This window comes from Scleropages formosus, chromosome 23, assembly GCF_900964775.1.
Source record: "Scleropages formosus chromosome 23, fSclFor1.1, whole genome shotgun sequence".
In the NCBI taxonomy this organism is placed as follows: Eukaryota; Metazoa; Chordata; class Actinopteri; order Osteoglossiformes; family Osteoglossidae; genus Scleropages; species Scleropages formosus.
The window spans coordinates 13758864-13779060 of record NC_041828.1 but is presented as its reverse complement, the minus strand read 5'-3'; the positions used below and the strand labels follow the sequence as shown (position 1 = coordinate 13779060).

Here is a 20197-nt window from a genome sequence, read left to right as displayed (position 1 = left end):
CCTTCAAGTTTCAGCTTTTCGAGAACTTTTGAAAGGAAGCATGGGTGAAAGTGCACACGCTGCAAGCCGTCACCACCACACAGAGCCATTTACAGCATCTTAAGACTTTCATTATGCATTCTGATCTCAACAATCCAAACACCTGGATTAACTGCGTTGACACGGAAATATTCAGACATGAAAATCTCTTCATTATTTCACGCTAAATGTCTTCTCTGCAGAAATTACACAGCGCTGTGCAACTCGTTTGTGCTGAACCTCAGCAGCATGAATAATTGCCAGCTTTCCAAAAGAAGAAATGTTGCTCAAAACACACTAACCACTGTAGTCATTCCATAAAGTTTTTACTGCACAACTATGACATACTCTTAAAATTGGCATAAAAACATACATGGTCTTCAGTTTATGAATTGTGCCAACGGAAACTGTAACATTTGTCAATGTTTGGTTCTGAAAGATTATTTATGGAAGGATGGGTCCTTTGAGTCAGTCTGTGGTATTTCAGTGAGAGCCCAATGCCATCTGTCATTTTAGCAAAGAGATTTCAGCCTCAGCAGAGCGTTTTCAAAGATAAAAGTTAAGGGCTAGAGTCATGAATTCAAGATGTACTACAAGCGCAAAGTAAGAACAAAAACTGTGGCCATGTGCCAGTGTGTGAAAATCCACAGGCGTGCGCGCGCGCACACACACACACACACACACACACACACACACACCAGATGAGGGCTGAAAAATTATTTATTTATAATTCCGAAAGCTTCAGAATTTTAACACATCTAAGTACTCATCTCAAATTACAAGGCACCTTCTGCAGCCCTGTCATAATGATCTAATGAAAGGGGAACCTCCGCAGATCTCTTCACAGCTTCATATTCAATTAATGTCAACAACTATATGGCCTCCTTGACAGGGTCTCACACACGCACACAAACACACCACCCATTCTGAGACTTACAAAACTCCGAACACCTGAGCTGGAAAGCAATTACTGTCAAGTGCATTGTATCACCATTATTTTCCCATCTTTCTGTATATTACGAATTCCCTTCTCACTAGAGAGGTGTCAGAAGGCACGCATCCCTGAAGGCACAAAGCCCCGAAGTCCGGGCGCTTTTGCCATTTAATACTATACAAGGACAGAACGCAGCGACGCCATCCCTTGCCCGCACCAGTTTTAAGGGCTGGATTTCTTGCAGCTACAGAGAATGCTCCAGTACAAACAGGATGGGAGCTTTGTGGCACACAGCTGAAAGACAGTACATCCCCTGACTTGGGGAGCCATTAAGGAAGAGTCTGCAGGAGACCGTAAAGTACGGTGACAGCGATCTGGTTGGGGAGATGAGTCGATGCAGACCTCAGACAGCTCCTCATCCTGCTCATGTCTGTCACCTGCTCCGATCACACTTCCCTGGCAGAAACTGTGCCATCCGGGAGGGGATTAAAGAGAATGGAGGGGGGCGAGGAGGCAGTCGCAGGATGCTGAAAGACAACAACTTGTACAAAACTGGAGCAAAGATGTCTTGGCCTTTCAGTCAAGAACTCACAAACAGTAATTGCTGCCTGTCTCTGGCTGCCCTAGAGCCCTAAGTCACGAGTTTTCACCAAATTATCTCAAATCCAGCTTTGCTCTTATTTTTTTCTATCATCATTTTTCTTTTACTTTTTCCCACTATGCTAAATTTTTTGGTCACCAAGCATTTCCTTTTTTTAACCTCTATGTTAGAAAATCCAAAACATGCAATTATCTCATATTAAGGATTTAGTCTATCTGAGCAGTGATGACAGAAATCTTTCAAACATAAGAATACTGCTTCAAGTCTTACAAATGCTGTGGTCACGCCCTCTCGAAAAAACTATCTTCCCTAAAACAGTTCGAGATAAACAACAATTTCATCAAATGTATACAGGTAAATGTACGACCAAGTTATAAATCCGAAAAAGATCTGCTGTTCCATTAGAGTAACCAACTGAATCCAATAATCCTCTAAAGGAGCCTTCGCTCACTCAGTTCAGCTTGAAGCCTGAAAATTCAATTTACCATAATTTAACTATATAGCATACCCTCTGAAATGATGTGCTGAGCCTTAATAGTGAAAGGAAAAGAGATGATGTGTTCTTGGGCTGTAATAGCAGGGTTTCCCAGTGAACGGCGGGACTGTGTGATGGGCACTGTGGAGACACGCAGTCACTCGCGCCACTGTGCAGCTGAATGCTCTGGGAGAATGAATGGAGTCTGGCAATGAAGGACCCCATCTCTCTGGGTTGCACACAGCTAAAGACACATGAGATTCTTCAGGGTTCCATCAGCACTCTGATGATGAGATTGATTACAAAAACATCAGGAAAATATTTTGTTTGGGAGGTTTCAAAGCTGCATGCCAAAGAGGTGTGATACCTATAAATGCCTTAAGTCTTGCACAAAATGAATTCAGAAGAAAATCTGATAAATAATGCAAATAAAAATGAAAAATCAGGATAGACTGGTCTTAGTCTGCCATTACAAGGCATATATTCAGAAAAAACTATCTTCTCTTACATTACCTTCGTGTGACTCCTTATCTTAGAGCAACCTGCTCCTCTTTCCATAGGTTTTTTTATTTTTTTTTATTATTTATTAAAAAGGAAAAAGAAGGCAGTACACATAGACTTGGCTCTGTTTTCGTGGTTTCCACCCACAATGTAAAGACGTGCTGTTCAGGTGAGTCGGTGAATCAGTGAATTAGCACCTGTAAACTGGCCAGGCAGTGTTTGACTATGTATGTGATGGAGTACCCTGCTGGGTGAATTATGCTGTACTCTGAATTATGCAATATGCTTCTCCACCACCCAGGCTGAATAAGTACTTACCAAAAATTGAGAGATGAATGGATTTTTGAGATTAAAGGAAAAATATATGCATAATGCTGCTACTCTACAGCTGTATTCCAGTTCATTGTAAGCAAAGAGCTTTTATCTGTCGTAGGCATTGGCCTCCATTTCTACGTACCAGCCAGCTGACAGATTTTCTGGCTCTCTGTAGCAAAAGTTAATTATTGACCTGTAGACAGGGCTGGGGTGGCTGAATGAGATGAAGATGCTACCTGCTCCTACAAGCTTGGTGGCAGAGTGGCAGGTGAAACCTGAATTCTGGCAAGTGGCATCCCACAGGAGTCTAATTTCCTTGGGTGTCAACCATGCAGGTCCTGCTCAAAATGAAATCAAATGGCTCAGAATGGCACCGGTCCTGGGTCCTCACACTCGTTCCTCTAACAAGCAGGATTCTCTTATGAGATGGTCCAATGGAGAGTATTATGCGAGAAGACGGAGATGGAGACACTGATGGCCGGTGCTTATTTTCCAGCGTGGAACAAGTTCCACATCAAAGTCACTTAACTATTCATGAACAGGAAGCCTAAACAAAGTCATGTTATTCCTGATGAACAACACAGAATGCATAATTAACTTAACATGTTAAGGCTGTGACTGTGGATGTGTCTATTTTAGGATGTGCTACCCAAGTGTAATACATACCACTTTTAAATAAGGCATTATTCTCAGAAGTTGCCAACCTTGATTGGAATAAATGGAAATAGACAACACAATTTGGCATCACATACAGGGATGCACCTCCTGCCAATAAAGCAATCTGCAGTATAGAAAAAGCAGGGAGTCTAAGGGAGAGATGTGGGAAAATCATGTTTCTTTATGGATAAATCATTTATCAAAGTTGATTAAAATAATTCAGTGCACAAAGAGATAGGTTAAAAGCCTTTTTGGATACAAGACGTTAATCACCTTCGAACAGTGGTGTCCACAGTACATGCAGATCAAGTAGTTACGGCAGTCAAAATTTAACATAGCCTTTAATCTCACACCTCCACAAAGTGGTTTCATGAGCACATGTACTAAATGTTCTGGATATTTTCTGCTTCCCGGATACTACATTTTATAGAAAATTCTTTCCTTTGATAAGCTCAAACTTACATCGACTCAACCGTGTAATCTGGTGTCCACTTTTTTAAAATCTATGCTGGTCTAAAGAGAAAGCAGGGCATTTCACTACACTATTTTGTATAATTTAATTAAATATGCATCAGTTTTGAGTCAACTAACATGTAGATTAATGTGCTCTTCTCATATGTTTCTCATAATTCCTTCTAATTGGTGATGTGACCTCATCTTTGTATCCCTGTATCAGTATGGCAGAACAACACAAGTCTATCACGTCTTTGCACTTAAGGACTTACATTTGAGGTGTTCTCATTTCTGCTTATGACCAAGACACAAGGCACACAAAGATATGGACTGAATCATGATTACTACAACGGTCAGTTACTGCTCTGCACTTTACTAATGAGACAGAGATGGGATGAAACATACACCCGCTGACACAGAGGTCTGCTGAACCCAGGAGAACCTTGCTCTGAATGCGGATGCTTTGAAACAAACAGGTCACTTTTACCCACTGTTATCATTCCCTTCCCAGACAGACAGGGACTGAAGGTGTTCTGGTCCATGTAGAGCACTAATGAACCCGTGACACTGCAGGCCCTGGGACCGATTCGCTGGTCCCCTAATGGACATATTTAAGAACTGACATTATTTATGTGAAGCGGCGCCCAGCACCACTCTGTGTTTCAGGACAATTATCACACCTGCACACCTGTGGCTTTGCTGTGGGAGGACAAGCATTAAATGACCCTTAAAAAGGGCTGTGAAAGTACAGGCTGAGTACTCCCACCTCTCAGGCCCCCTTCACCACTCACACACACATACACAGATACAGACACACACCCAGGCCCATTTAGGGCCACCCAGAATAGGGGGCGAGTACAAGCTCTCCCTGGCGAAGGGGAGGGTGGTCTCACCATGTCGATGAGGCTTTCCTGTATCCTGTTGAGTGTGGTCCGCAGTCGGCTGCTGATGAGCCCCAGCCCAGATGACTCATACTGCAGGAGAAGAGGCAAACAATGAGTACCAGGCACTGCCCCTCACTGCTCATTCTTTTCAGCACCTTTTCTTCAAACGTTATATGTCTGCACACAGATATGCACACCCAGCTCACTCACATGCTCACAAACACACCAAACATATGCATACATACATGCACGAGGTATCCGACGAGAATGAACTCATTTGAATTTGCTTTTATAGCCACAGTGCTGATTCTGATTCCCTTGATATGATTAATAATCTTCACAGCTCAGGGACAATGAGACATAGCTGTGCAGACTGTCCAGGAGGGTTTTTGCAGAAATAAAGTGGTGTGGTACACTTTTCTGGCCTGCCCTAAACAAAAAGTGTTTGTCACTGTAGCGTTGTGTGACATTTCCTCTTCGATATTAAATGAGTCACTGAAAAAGAGGTTCAATTATGTTGGAAGCACCACTGTCATTTTGCTTTTGTGTGTCACACTAGATGAGCCAAGGCCCAATATATTTCCTACAATCACCCCCATTATCAACAAATATCATTAAATAAATCTGACCTCATTTAAAAGAGGACTCTAGTAAACACCTACAATACAATAAGATGCATGTGTTAAAAAGCAAATAAGGCTTTTCAGACCAATTCATTAACTCCAGAAGTCTCACTTCCCAAAGAAATTATGTACTCCATTCATACTCCAAGATTTCTGCAAATCTTTTAACTCGTATAATGTTGAATTTTTTTTTTTTTTTTTAAACATTCCATCGATTCTTTACAAACAATTACCAAAAGCATTTGCCAGGTATTTGGTATTTTATACTAAAATGTAGGTTTAAATTAAAATTTGTACAAGTCTCAGGTGCAACCTGAATAGTCTTCATATAACATCTGCTTTCCTGCATATTTTACCATTTAGATGATGCTCTTTAGATTGGAACCCAAGATCAAGGGTAGCTGAAACATTCCAAATTTTTTCCATCATAAGAACCAAAGAATGAACGAAAAAAATTACTGCCCAATTACAATTAAAGGGAATGTCAGGTTTGACGCACTGAAGAACGATACCGGGTAACAGAGGTGAAAAAAACCATAAGAATGAAGCACGGATTACATTATGAGTAATGAGAGTAACAAGAAGGACACATAGTGGATGTTTCAGGTTACATTTCTGCTTACTAGTGTAAAGAGTGACAGTGCTTTTACCCAGCACACAGCAGACTGCTCTTTGCTTTGGCTAGGTACAGATGGACAGAGTGCACGCTTGAAAACAAAGGAAAGGCAATACCATGGAGGTAGCAACAAACCAAAATGGCAACTCATATCCCATAATGGTTTTTAAAAAGCCATAATCCATATTAACAAGTGTCTGATCAAGCACTGTAGTCACTAATCCTTCTGTTCATTACTGTACTGCAAGTTATCATCACTGCTCAGAAAACCTTCAAAATTAATTCATCATCAAGAAAAAAACCTGAAAATAAGGTTCAGTTAAAATCTGAGTCCAGTGAATTTTATCATAACATTGTTAAACTTGTGGGAAATTTTTGGTTAAGTTCCACATTCTGTATCAGTTGTGGCTTTTATTAGGTTGCCAAGGTGATGGCTGTCTTTACACACTGCATGTCACACAGTGCTCTTGGGGAGACTGAATTGCAGTAAGAGGAGGGGCGCGCCTAGTCCTGTGTGTAAGTTAATAACCTGTTGTTCACAGACCCCACGATATACTGGTTTTCTTTTCAGCTGAGCTCAGCCTTAGCTGAATTTTTGATAGACAGAGTTGCACAATACAAATCATGTTAAACTGAAATCGCTGGTTGAGAAGTCGCAACTGTATAAAACAAAGTTAATCCAGAATACATTATCTAGGAATAATTGTGTTGTAACAGTGAAAACAAAAGACTCTGCCAAATATTTTTGGCATCTATACAAATAAAGACTAACTTCCACAACTGATCAACCATGACATTCCTGTTCTTACCCTTTGAATATATAGCTACTCAAGGATTGATAAATCCAAACTAAATGAAAACTAGACAGTTTTATTCTACTTTCACAGCATATTTTGTAAGGACAGATGTGCCTGTGAATTTCCATAAAATCCATTTACTCTGGTTTAAACACAATTAAATCCACAATTAAATCAGAGTTTTAAATTAGCTAAAATTTTTTAATGGGATCTGAATTGTGAAACAAATTCAATGTAAATCCCAATCAAGGTTTAAAAATTAAAAGCTCACCTGAAAATAAAAACCAGCATACCCTATGAAGGTTGTCTACCTGTCTTCAGGGTACTGATGTAAACTTGTCTTAACAGAACAATTGAGTTCTGAAGCAACAAAACACCTGGTCATTGTCTGGTAAACATCCCAAATGTGTGCTCAACAGTAGAGCCATTAATGGCTGAATGTCAAAGCAGCTACTATTTCATTTGAGGGGGGGGTAGCATCTTTGCATCTGGTGCAAACTGAATGCAGTTCTCTCCTTCAGGACACCAGACACATCAGACAGAAGAATGTCCCAGCAGCAATAAAATACAAATCTTTTGTGAAAGCTGGGATTACAATCTTTCCAGCAAGTCCATCCACAATTTTGGATTCTCAGGTCCATTTTTTGCATAACGTCTGTAAATCAAGTTAATCGGCTATTTTTCACCTTCAAGGTATGCAGGGAAGTTATTCATTTATCCTATGACATAAACTCGGAAACATATTAATTTTATCATGTAGCACTGGCAGAGCTATTACTTCAAATCTCAGCTGTTGTATATTCTCTCTGCAAGTGCTGTGAGTGGTAATTGCTAAGAGAGAGCAATTTATAAAGGTGGCCTCAATCAATCACATAACTAATCGGGGGTAGTAGGTATAGTAAGGGTTAGAGCTGCTCCCTTTTAATCCAAAGGTTGTTATTAGAATCGCTCCCCAGCTTTGGTGCTGTTCTGTACAGTGCTTATCCGAAATATGCTTCAGTAAGAATACCCAGCTGTACAAATAGGCAAAACACTAAGTCATATTGAATAAATGTTAAAAATAACAATAATTATATATATATATAGAAAATTTTTTAAATGATTCTGCAACATTTTCTTGGAACTGTATATTGTAACACCTCTGGAATGAGCTTTGACAATATATCCTAGCATCAAGAGAAGAGGATACACAGCTGGAAAGGTGGAAAAAGTTTGAGCTCCATCATTAAGTCCAATAAAGAAAAAGCCTGGTTTGGGACTCATCCATCAATGCAGCACACAACCTTTATTCACAATTTATTGCTTTTTTAAAGGAATGGAACAGAGCGCAGAGGCAGCATTTTTAGCCTAGTACTGCAACAAATATTTTATTAGAGATTTACAGTTTGCTTTAATGCTAGTGTTGGCAACACATATGACTAGCATACAGGCTTCACATATGGATTGCAGGTGACAAGTGACATTTATCACAAACAGTCACCATACTTCAGTTGCCATGTAATATCCATTCAGTACAGTCTAAACACATATTTCATAGATTTTTTTTTTGTTTTGAAAAACTCTTATGGATAAATGTTTAAAAAAAGAACCTGTTCTTAAAAAGACAAAATCTGAACTGTTTTAATCACGAGAGAGAAAGTAACTCTGAAGTTGTCATACAAGCTCAATGTTCTGCACACTTGGGGATGTTTAAAGGAGACTGAGGCATCAATACTGAATTTCCTGAAATTAATTCTCAGTAGTAGTTAATTACTAGATCCCTAGACCTCCTGGTTTTAAGCATCTAAATACAAACATGAGCACACTGTAATGCCTGAGGACACAGTATTCTACATGAAAAAAAAAAAGAGTGCCTTGCACAGAGGCTTGACCTATTCTCTCATTTACTGAATTACAAATGATACATTGAAACTGTGTTCACTGTGACATTTTATTTGATAAGTAGGATATATTTTTATGCAAAACAAAAAATAGAAACATGCTGTTTGCATAAGTATTCAAACCCCACACATTAAAAGTCCCACGCAAATGGGAACAGCTGGTACCATAGTGGTTGGAGCTGTTGCCTTTGGACCTAAATGTCACAGGTTCGATCCCCACCTCTGGCTGTAGTACTGTTGAGCAAGGTACCTACCCTAAAAAATTGCTCCAGTAGCATTATGCAGCTGTATAAATGGGTGAATAATTGTAGGTAGACTAAGATTGTAAATCTCTTTGGCTAAATGAGTAAATGTAGTTGCCAGAGTGACTTTTTGCTGCAAGAAGTCATTAAGATGCTCATTCCCTGCTGGGTCCACACCTCTAGAAACACAATCCCTACAATCAAGTGTGTTGGTGGCAGCAGCATGCTCTGGGCCTGCTTTTAATTATAAGGGACTGGGCATCTTGCTGAAATGGAATGATGGATGGAGCAAAATACAGGAAAATACATGCAAAGAAGTGTAACTTACCATATCATTCCGCCCAAAAAAGGTGTACACTGCATACAGGTAGTAGTCAAAGAGCTGGGACATGCAGTGGATGACATCAAACGCAATGGGCTTCAGAATGTTCATCATCTGCATGTACTTTCCTGCATTAGATGAAAAAAGTCTTCAGCACTCCCAAAGACACTTTTCAGTTGCTTCCTCCACAATCAGAGTTAAAGGATCAATATCCACCTTCAGGAATACAACTCCCTAAATGTTCATCCTGACTGCTTGTGTCTCCAGTATTCTCTGTGCATTTTTCCCAGATCTGGCAAAATTTTGGACCCAAAGTCACGCAGGTCACTACCCACAAAATAATTAACCTGTTACATAAAGTTAAAATACTGATCAGCACAGTACTTGCACATTATTGACCAGCTGATATTAAAAATAATTTTAATGCATATACAGGGTGCTTTGAAATAATACCATAGAACGAAACAGAAATTAGTTGTTTAATTCAGGTTGTGGATTTTTAAATGATGTTCCATTTAATCCAATTTCAAAGTTGTATAATTGTATTTTTGCTGAGATGTATGTTGCTTTGGAGAAAAGTGTCTGCTAAATGAATAAATGTAAATGTAAATAAATGTAAAGTTTATACTGAATTAATGAAATGTGGAAAAAATGGTCACCTAACTGTAGCTGCTTAAGAAACAGCATTAAACGTACATCTCAACTATACCTGGAGATGAACAGTCCTAAGAGTTCAACTAATCTAATAACCAAAAAAAAAGATATGTCACACAGGATGTAAAGGAAATGGTTTTTTTCTTAATTTTTGATCAGCCATCGGTCTGCTAATTGGGGAAATCAAAGTTCCTGCGTGGAGCCCATTTGATGACCGCTCTCCCCGAGTTAAGAAGCAAATTACTCACCAACGAGCCTGATTACATTCAGGGTGGTGTTGGTCAGGATAGGTGCGTTAAGCTTATTAAGGCCATAGTCGGACTTCTTCCGGCTCCGTATGGTTTCGCGAGACACACTAATTGAGAAAGCAGAAGCAGAAACTTGAGGTCTGGGAAGATGACAATCTCAGCAACTGCTCAAGCTTTCAAAGGCAAGCTAATAAGCCTCTGCTTCTTTGGAAAACTTCACTCCATCTCTCAATAATTTACCAATTCCTCTATAGTTGACTGGCCCGTCCTTAAGTGCATTTCTGAGGCATATTATTTTGGATAGAAATGGTAGGACAGTAATATGTCTGGTGTCCAAAAGACCAACAACACACAAACAGAATAAAAGTGAATAAAACATGGGTGTAAAGCAAGCATAATAGAAGTACATTAAGTGAAGGATCTGGAATTTAATAAGGCACAATTTGGATATACCAAAAATTAAATGCCACATACCTACATATAAAACATAACATGACCTAATGAACAAATACATCTTGCAGAAACGACATTAAAATATCACAAACATGCATCAGAATTAAGAATCACCCAGATACAGCATTTGACATATGTATTATGCTGTACTATGTGTATGTAGAGTTAGCCTTACACCCAAATATATTCACTGACAATTTAATTTAAACACAATGGCTAACCATGTATTAGTATTAAAATGGTCCAACCAAAACTGGAGGTTTAAAGACAGATTTTATAACTAAATAGCAAAACGTAACAATTTACAGTTTTTCAGCATGTACAAGAATAAAGTCAGCACCAATAACATGAAAGGGGAAGTTTAATTCATGCGCTGCAGACTGGCAGAAGAAACACTGAAAAGGATAATTAACAACAGGAATGTCTCCTGACCTCTTCACTGGGACATCTCCAGTCTGCTCATCTACATAGTCTCTCTTCAACTCCTCAGGAACATCGCTGTCGCTGTCATAGTCCTGGTATATGCTCTTATCCAGCTCATCCGACTCATACTGCGGGCACCAAAAAGGAGATCAGGCACGACGGTGGGGTGAAAAGGAACAGTGGTGAACTGAACCATAGAAAATGGCTTGGCAATACAGTCAGTTATGAGCCCAGAGATTTCTCTAGGCCTGCTGTCCAAATTTTGCCAAGATGGAACAGTGACACTGCCATATGATTTTATAGGAATGCGGATGAGGGTGGGAACACAGCCTCTTTCCCTTACAAATAGCAGCATGGGGAAAACAGTGAAATGTAAGAAAGCGTTGCTGTTAGAAAGCAGCACTTCTTGAGAGTGCGCTTAGGTTTTCCCTATAGGACATGGACACACAGAGACTTAGAATGAAAAGAGACACAGCCCCACATGAGATGTAACACGCACCCCTTTTGCAAAGGCTGCAGAATGACAGGTTCACAGGATGTGCAGTCACCACCAGCATCTTTCAACTTTCAACTCCTGGAAACTTCCCATGCAATCTGAAGAAGGACTGAGCTCCTTTAGGGCTGTGTACTTGGCTTTACTTTTGGAACAATGAAATCCCTAGTGGCGGTAAGAATCTTCATCTCAAATTAAACTTGGAAGTTCAAAAGCTGACTGACTGAAATTTTCGATATAATTTATTAAAAGGAACTCTGGTAAAGCTGCGCTGCTTTTTCCTTCCACTGCCCTGAAAGTTACATGCAACTTTTTCTTCAAAAACAGGTATTACTCTTATTGTTAATAATTAGATGGGGGAATAAGCCACATATTTAAAGAAATTAAAAATTTATATTTATTTGCCGTTTTTCCCCCCCCAAAGTAAAAACTCAGAACAAATGCCATGTCCTAGGGGAAGGATTTAAATGCAGACTGTGGCTCAATTGTCTGTGTGATTCAAAATCTATTCCATCTGCAGCTTGTAACAATATCTCAGCAAAGTTTGCCATTTCTCATCAAGATCTTAAGGAAAAAAATGCTTTGTACATTTAAAAAAAAAAAAAAAAAAAATGAAATACTAAAATTAGAGGCACACTGTCTAAAACTATGGTTTTAATGCAATTGGCAAAGCAGGCAGAAGATAGGGCATATCAAAAACCACAAAGGGCAGGGGACACACCCAGGACGGGACGCCTGTCCATCACAAGGCACCCCAAGCAGGACTTGAACCCCAGACCTACCACAGAGCAGGACCCAGCCAAACACGCTGCGCCACCGCACTTGTATTTATAGTATAGCACCCAGAGCTCTCAGCATCCTCTTTGTTCACTTCACAGCATCAAATTACCAAACACATAAAAATGTTACTCCACACATTAAAATGTACCATAAAATCCAGTCATGACAGTCATTTGACAGTTAAAGGGACAGCAGGACATTTAATACAGGAAAACAACTGTGTCGCTTAATTAAGATATACTTTTAAAAATATAATTTAGCATGACATAGGAAATTATAAGTGCTTACTGAACAGGTGGACTGAATGCTCCTTTGACTGAATACATTATAAAATTCAACTCATTAACTTGCTAACAAATGAATAACCAGCTTCAGGCTTTCAGCAAACGGCGCATATGAACCCATGAAGTTTATGGGTTTGCACAGCAGTAACCGTGAATACGCCAATGAATCTAAACAAGTCATAATTAAACTGACACATCATTTCACCAGAGTGAAGAAGCAACTTATTTACTACACACGTTCTCCAAGTCAATTCACAAGCTAAGTGGCAGAGACACCTTTTCACCTAAAATACTTCCCTCTCTGGCGTCTTTAAAACACCACTTTTATAAAATGAGGATGGAATATAAATAATTTATTACATAGGACATTGCTCTAGACTCACTGCTATCAATATAAGAAGACAGGCGTTTCACAGGCTGCAGATGGTACTTGCGCAAGGGCTTTCTTCTTAGAATCTGACTGCTAACCATGCAGAGACAATTAAACCGTGCTGTGGCGTGACCGGAACAACGTGCATGACAATTGCAAAACCCGCCATACCCCATTGGAAGCCAGTACATCCTCCGTTTCCTCTTCTTTATTGTCGATGTGCATCTCGAAGGGGTTCCCTCCTTGGTAGTACTGCTTAAAGAGCGGGACTTCGGCCGGGTTTGCGGCTGAGGCCTGCCGGCTCGGGGACACAGACGGGGAACGCGACTGGCCCATGAATTTGAACTCCTGAAAGAGAAAGAGAGAAAGCACATGTTCCAGAGGCACATTTGATTTGCTCGAACGTATAATGTCCTTAACAAGCCTGGAAAAGAAACGGGATTACATTTGAAACTGGCTGCACTGGTGTGCTGATCTACAAGACAGATACGGCAGGATTCTCCTGAGACGCCCGAAGCTGAAGTTTTGCAGGACATCTGGATACTCACCCGAAGGAATGAGAAGAGGAAATGCCACCTTACTGTCTTCAGTGCTCAACTAAGAGGAGGCTCATTAGATTTCATAAGAGATTTCACATCTTGCTTCTTTGGTCATTTTAAACAAATGGCTTCAGGTGGAAAGCATAAATAGGTCAAAATCATTTTAACACTAAGAGAGGTTCACTTTGCTTAGACCTGTGGTGCTATCTGGATGGCACTAAATTTGACTTCTGTAAGAAAATGGGGACTTCACTTCGTCACTGAATTGAGCAAGGGAGCCTCTTAAGGAATTAGCAGCTAAAAAAGAGAACACTGAGGGAACGGACTAAGCATTTAGCAAATTTTGTAGTGAATCAGGCTCTGTCACTCGTACTAAAGGCTTAAATAGTACAGCACTGCTTGGATTTATAGGCGGTCCATCCATCCAAACGCCATTTACAAACTATTCCATGGGTAAACAAGAGAGAAACTAATTATTGTCACATAATTAAAAAAATGACAAAAAAGCAGAGACACTTCCTTTGCGATGGATAATTCCCAAAAGCATAACCAAATATGCCTAAGGACACTTTGAAGATTTTCTCCAGTTTCATTTACCATTACAATGTGCTTTGGCACGTACTAAAGAGAGATTACGCACAAACTTTCTTCTATCCCAAAAATAAATGGCTCATCATAATAACGGCAGAAACAGTAAACTCATCTCCCCAAGCTCCAACTTTGCAATTGCCCTTTGAAATGTTTAAATTGTTTACTCAGTTGCATATTTAGCATTTCATGACAATCATTATTACCCCCAATGCAGTTAATCAGGCCGAGTCAGAGAGGTTCTTTTAATGCCAAACTGACATACATTGTCTGCTTTGAAGGGGAAGTTCACCTCTTCTACAGTTATGTGAGCGTTGCCACTTCCACACAACAATAATCCAGTTAGTATCTAGTTTTTAATTTAAAATTTCATAGCTTTCATTTTGCCAATGAAAAGGCGGCCAACCTTCTTCATAATCAGAAGAGGTCTGCAACAGACTCAATTTCTTTTGGAGAAATAGCAGTTTGGTGACCAAATATTGTATAAAAACAAATATGACTGATATGTAAGGGGGTGTGAGAGGCAATTATTACTATTCTGGGCTTGAAAAAGTAACATCAACAGCTTACAAGAAAGCGACTGTGATTAACTTGTAGAAATTCCAAAGCCCAAAGGAGTGACTGGGGCATGGGTTTAAATTTACATGTACCTGTATTTATTTAGCAGATGCTTTTCTCCAAAACGACTTGCAATGAACTCTATGTAGTGTTATCAGCCCACACACCTTATTCACCGTGGTGACTTACACTGCTAGATACACTACTTACAATGTGTCACTCATCCATATAGCAGTGGAACACACTCTTTCTGTCACTCACACACCATGGGTGAACCTGAATAGTGTGTCTTCGGGCTGTGGGAGGAAACCAGAGCACCCGGAGGAAACCCATACAAACACGGGGAGAACATGCAAACTCCACACAGACTAAGTGGGGATCGAACCCACGTCCTCTCGCACCACCTAGGCTCTGAGAGACTATATATATATATATATATATATATATATATATATATATATATATATATATAAATATAAATGTCATTCTCTTTGTAACTCAGACAATCATGTCAGACTTACGTGAAGTTGCATGATGTTGAAGTTGGATTTCACAGGACATAATTCCCAAGTTTCATTTTCAAGAAACATCCTCAGCTCCTCCAGTCGAGTTCTGACAGGAGACAGAAATTTTAACCACCGATTTCAGCTTTAATCCCAACAAAAATGCTTGGCAATTACTCCTATACATGCTTTCATGTTGCTATTAAACTGACATTGTAGCTTACAGTTGTTTGACAAATGAATGTCCCCTACAGTGCGATCAGTGAAGACACTGGCAAGAAACTGAATTTAAATGGCAACCTTTATCCAAATAAGCTTGTTGTGCTTATCGCTGGTAAGATTAATTAAAGCATGCGACTCTTCAGATGACACAAGTCGTGCCGTTAACGAGTAAATCGGTTCTTGAATGCTACTACAGCCACCGAAAATTGTATAACAATCAGAAAATTATTCATAACCCAAATCCTCAGTGTGGGACAGACGTCTCTGCACAGATTGCCACTTGTTTGGCTGTTTGCTGGCAGGCCGATGGACTTCAGTTGGCAGCAGTGCACAGCTGGGACGCCACCTTTGACTATCTTTGTCATTCATACTAATTATTATTTGTTGCCCATTACTAGCTGCCGCACTTCACAGATGTTCCAGCTCACACACCGGAGCAGTATTTTAATAGGAGTGATTACAAAGCAATAGGGATGGGAAAATTTGTGGAATATGCTTTCATTGTACCATCTGAATACAGATGGCCACTACTCCATTAAAGAGAGCATTCAGACTGGAAAAAAACTACATTTCAGAGGAAATTAGAACTAAGTAGCTACATTTCTCAATGTGGTCATTTAGCCAAGACACTTAACCTGACTGACTTAATCAGCTATCGTAACAAAATAAAAAGCAACAAGTGCAAATAAAGTATAAATGATGAAGAATTTATTTCACATATTAACTCAGCTAAAAACAGCAAATTGTACACAGGGTGTATATCAGGGCCAAGACTGAGCTCAGCTGGTACGGACCATGTCAGATAAGCAGTTGCTGTGATCACTCTTCTGAACCATTCTGCACTTTGATGAAACAGTCGAAATCAATAATGGTCCCCCAGAGACCAGCGCTAAAGCTCATAGCCCAAACAGAACATGACAGGGTGCATAATGGATTGCAATCTGGTGCGTTTACAATACTGTGAAGATGTCTTCTTGAATGAGTGAAGTCTTGATAAATTAAGCAATATTCACATGCCACAGTGGAAAACAATACTGTGCACACAGAACTTGTGGGTTCTGATGCAGGGGGTCCTCTTGCACCGTTTACACTTATTCATTTCACAAATGCTTTTCTCCAAAGCTACTTACTATGTTAGGTTTGGAATGTCCATAAAACACTGACGTGTATAACTGAGAATGTTCCACTTATATTCTCCAGTACTGTATTTGAAGTACATACTGCAGTACACCAACATGTACGTACATCTACATTAACATAATTTATCTGACAGTTTTCTCCAAAGCAAGAGCCGCTCACAATTATTTACCGATTTTATGAAGTTGGTCAATTTTTACTGGAGTAATTCAGGGTACGTACCTTCCTCGAAGGTACTATGAGTAGAATGTGGGATTGGAAGCTAGGTCCTTTGACTCCAAAGGCAGCAGCTCTAACCACTATCCCAAATGCTGCTAGGCAACCCAAATCTTTCTGTGCTCATCCGTCATTCCAAGTTCTGACATGAATATCCTTATTAGTCAATGTAAACTACTGTCCAAGCAAATCCTCATTATATTTGTAGGGTTTCTCAAAAATAATTAAAAATCGGCCATTGACCATAAGTTCATGGGTCAAAAGTGTTCCATGTCCTCATTATATGATACGAGAAAACCTAAATTAGTCCCGAGAACAATAACTCTATTACTGCATTTCAGAGCACTTACACATTTTTTAAAAAAAAAAGTCATTGTAATTACAGATCAGTCATAATTACTACTTTATAGCATCTCATTATTGGATACTGCAGTTTGCCGGTACCTGTAAGTGAAAGCCTCAACATTCAGCAATGAGACCACTAATTCGTAATAATGTTTAATTAATCATTATTTTCATAACCTTTGAAGTACACCAAACAGATCTTTTCAATGTGTAGTGAGGTAATACTTCTAAGCAGTTGTCATATTCGTTTTAATCTGTCGTGTGGAAAAAGCCTGAATTGACCATCAACTGCTATAAAACCTACGTAATGTATTCAAAACACTAAACCTAGACAACCTGTGCATATACATGAATACACCAAAATAATCACCAGCGTGTTATTTAAGACTGACAGAGATTTAGAATTTAACTGGCAGTCTAGGTGGACACAGTATGGTGTTTCTTTTGGGGCTCATCTGTCTCAGCTCTGCACAAGGCCAGCCAGGTTCAGTTTACATTTATTTATTTGCATTTATTCAATTAGCTGACACTACTTTTCAAAGCAACTTAGAATGATATGCTCTATACAACTAGATAATTTTACTGGTGCAATTCAAAGTAGGTATTTTAAATCAAGGGTACTATAGCAAAAGGCAAACCAAGTCCTCCTAGTCCAAAGGCAGTGGATCTAACCCCTACACCACCTATTGCCTGCAGATGACATTCATTTGATTAGGTTGTATGTCGGAGACATGAGTTCCTCACTATATAGGGTGCGTGCATTAACAAGGAAGTGAAGATGGCAACCTGGAAGCAGGGACTGATAATGACATAGGAAGGCTGAGAAATAGGGAAAGCACTCTCCTCACCTGTGGTAATTCTTGAAGTAGTTGACACTCTGCTTTTTGACGGACTCTTGCAAGACCTCGGATCGACTGCTGCAGAACTCCTCTCCCACCTGCATAAGCCTGTAGGTGGATGGAGTCGGTGGGGGTGAGAGACACATAAGTGCTCAGGATACAAGCCGGCTTCCTAATTAACCCCACAGAATAATTCCACAACAGAAGGGGCCTCTGTGCACTGCCAGTGCTAAAGCACAGTCCCATTCCAAGATCCCACTGAGCCAAGAGAGGACGTCGCATCCAGCAGCCTGAGGAGCTCACCATTTCCCCTTTCTCTCTTCAAACAATCAAATCTATTGGCACCCATTTAAATCGGCGTCAGGAATGTGACCCCGAAGCCATGGCACTAATGACTTAATTAGCACAAGGAACCTGCTGATGATGTCCAGGACAAAGATGAAGTCGTCGTATTTGAAGTTGGACATATCTGTTCCCAGCAAATAGGCTTTCACTTTCAGCTGTACGTCCTGCTCAAAACAAGGGCGGGAGGGGGGACACAAGGAAAAACAGGCTTCAGTCAACGTCAACACAAAATTCACCACAAAGGGCCAATTAAAGGCAGGCAAGCACATTCTGACCTGCCAGATCCGCGTCAGTCCGTGTTCTAGCTTCTTTTTCACGTAGCTGCGGTCGAACACAGACTCATCTGCCCCCAAAGTGCCATTGCCATCTGCAAATAATGAAGCATATTAACCTTTTACACAGCAATCACAGGCTCAAACCGTGAACCATATGTCAAAGATGCCTTTGAAACTGTGAGAAAGCCTCGGTACAACATTTCCTCTCACTATTCACGGTTGGGTGGCAGTGCAAATGAAATGTAAAGGCAAGGCCTTGTTATAACACTTTATTAGCCACAAGCTAGCATTCTGGGTTAAAATATGACAAATCAGATGACAAAATAGATTCTGAAACTGGCAGTGCAGGAAATAAATCTCTAAGTCTCCATAGCAGTGGCCGTCTGAGCAACGCAGGCAATATATGACTCCAATCAGAGTTCTGCAACAGGTTTCAGTGTATAATGAGTGAGCAGACCCAACAGTTCCACAGATTGGCCTGCCCTTAAGAGCAGTGGGAGTCCACGAGGTCTCACCAGCAGCATGACGATAGTCATACTCACGGAAACAGCCTTGCTTTTGAACTCTAAATCGAGATTTGCTCCTTTAAAGTCATACTTCATCATTAATTCAGTTCAAAACAAACAAAAAAAAAACAACGTGAAGAGCACAGTGTGAGTCACTAATTTTCATGGCTAATAGAGACCCTCAGAAGTAAAATTTCACTTGCCTTCGTAAAACTGAATTCAATCTCAAAAAATGTTTTCAATTGAACCCATTAAACTGTTGGAACATTAGATACTCACTAAACTCCCACAATGTTTACAAGAAACCTTGAAACTTTTTAAAGGCACTTTAGCACATCACAGAAACGGTAAGATTCATTTAAAAAGTGAGTGTGTATCACCAGACAAAAGACACTGGGATCACAGAGCTGAGGCCACCAGTAGAGACAGTAAAAACAGGGCAGCTAAGTATGTCTCAGCATGAGGGACGAGGTCAACAGGGGTGCCTTTCAGGAGCAGACATTTCTTAAATGTTGTTCAAACACGAATGTGACCTTCACAAGGCCAGCTATCCTCCGCAGGAAGACAATTCTGTCGACAGTCCATCCTGAGCCTGTTTACGCAGGACTTGACTTTGGTTTCCAACCATGAAACAGTTTCCCCCCGTAGTCTTGTTGACAAATGCATACGTACAAGTTCTCCTCTCTGTTCGAGTGAACATAGAATGGGCAATGCACGCCCCCCCCCGCCTCACTAGGTTAATTGTTCTCCAAAATCAAAATCAATAGGCAAATTTCTATTATTAGTTGATCACATCATTATTTCCAATGGGGGGGAGTTTAACATTTTTAAACACTAACCACAATATATGGTATTTTCTATGTGTGACGACACCACCATCATCATACATATTTTCTTAGTAACAAAAATGATTCTTTTATTCAAATTATTATAACTGGTACCATGAATTGGTTAGGAGAGTGAATAATTTTTGGAACATCGGTCACTCTGACTTGCAAACCACACAAGAAACTCTTTACTTACAACAGTGTAATGGTTTTCATGTTATAAAAGCAAATATTATTTACATAATTTAGTTATTTAATTCTAAATGTATTTAAT

The 20197-nt window shown here is 39.9% G+C and overlaps 1 protein-coding gene across 1 annotated transcript in view; it reads right to left on the bottom strand.

The window, feature by feature from the left end:
• Positions 1 to 20197, bottom strand: part of vps50 (VPS50 subunit of EARP/GARPII complex) — an 88983-nt gene that overhangs the window by 19540 nt on the left and 49246 nt on the right. Inside the window, exons 14-22 of the mRNA XM_018731928.2 lie at positions 18591 to 18682; positions 18385 to 18479; positions 17980 to 18078; positions 15230 to 15320; positions 13195 to 13371; positions 11106 to 11224; positions 10221 to 10327; positions 9325 to 9446; positions 4848 to 4928 (exon numbers count right to left, since the gene is read on the bottom strand). Coding sequence (XP_018587444.1) covers positions 4848 to 4928; positions 9325 to 9446; positions 10221 to 10327; positions 11106 to 11224; positions 13195 to 13371; positions 15230 to 15320; positions 17980 to 18078; positions 18385 to 18479; positions 18591 to 18682 — 983 coding nt within the window. The remainder of the gene's footprint in view (positions 1 to 4847; positions 4929 to 9324; positions 9447 to 10220; positions 10328 to 11105; positions 11225 to 13194; positions 13372 to 15229; positions 15321 to 17979; positions 18079 to 18384; positions 18480 to 18590; positions 18683 to 20197) is intronic.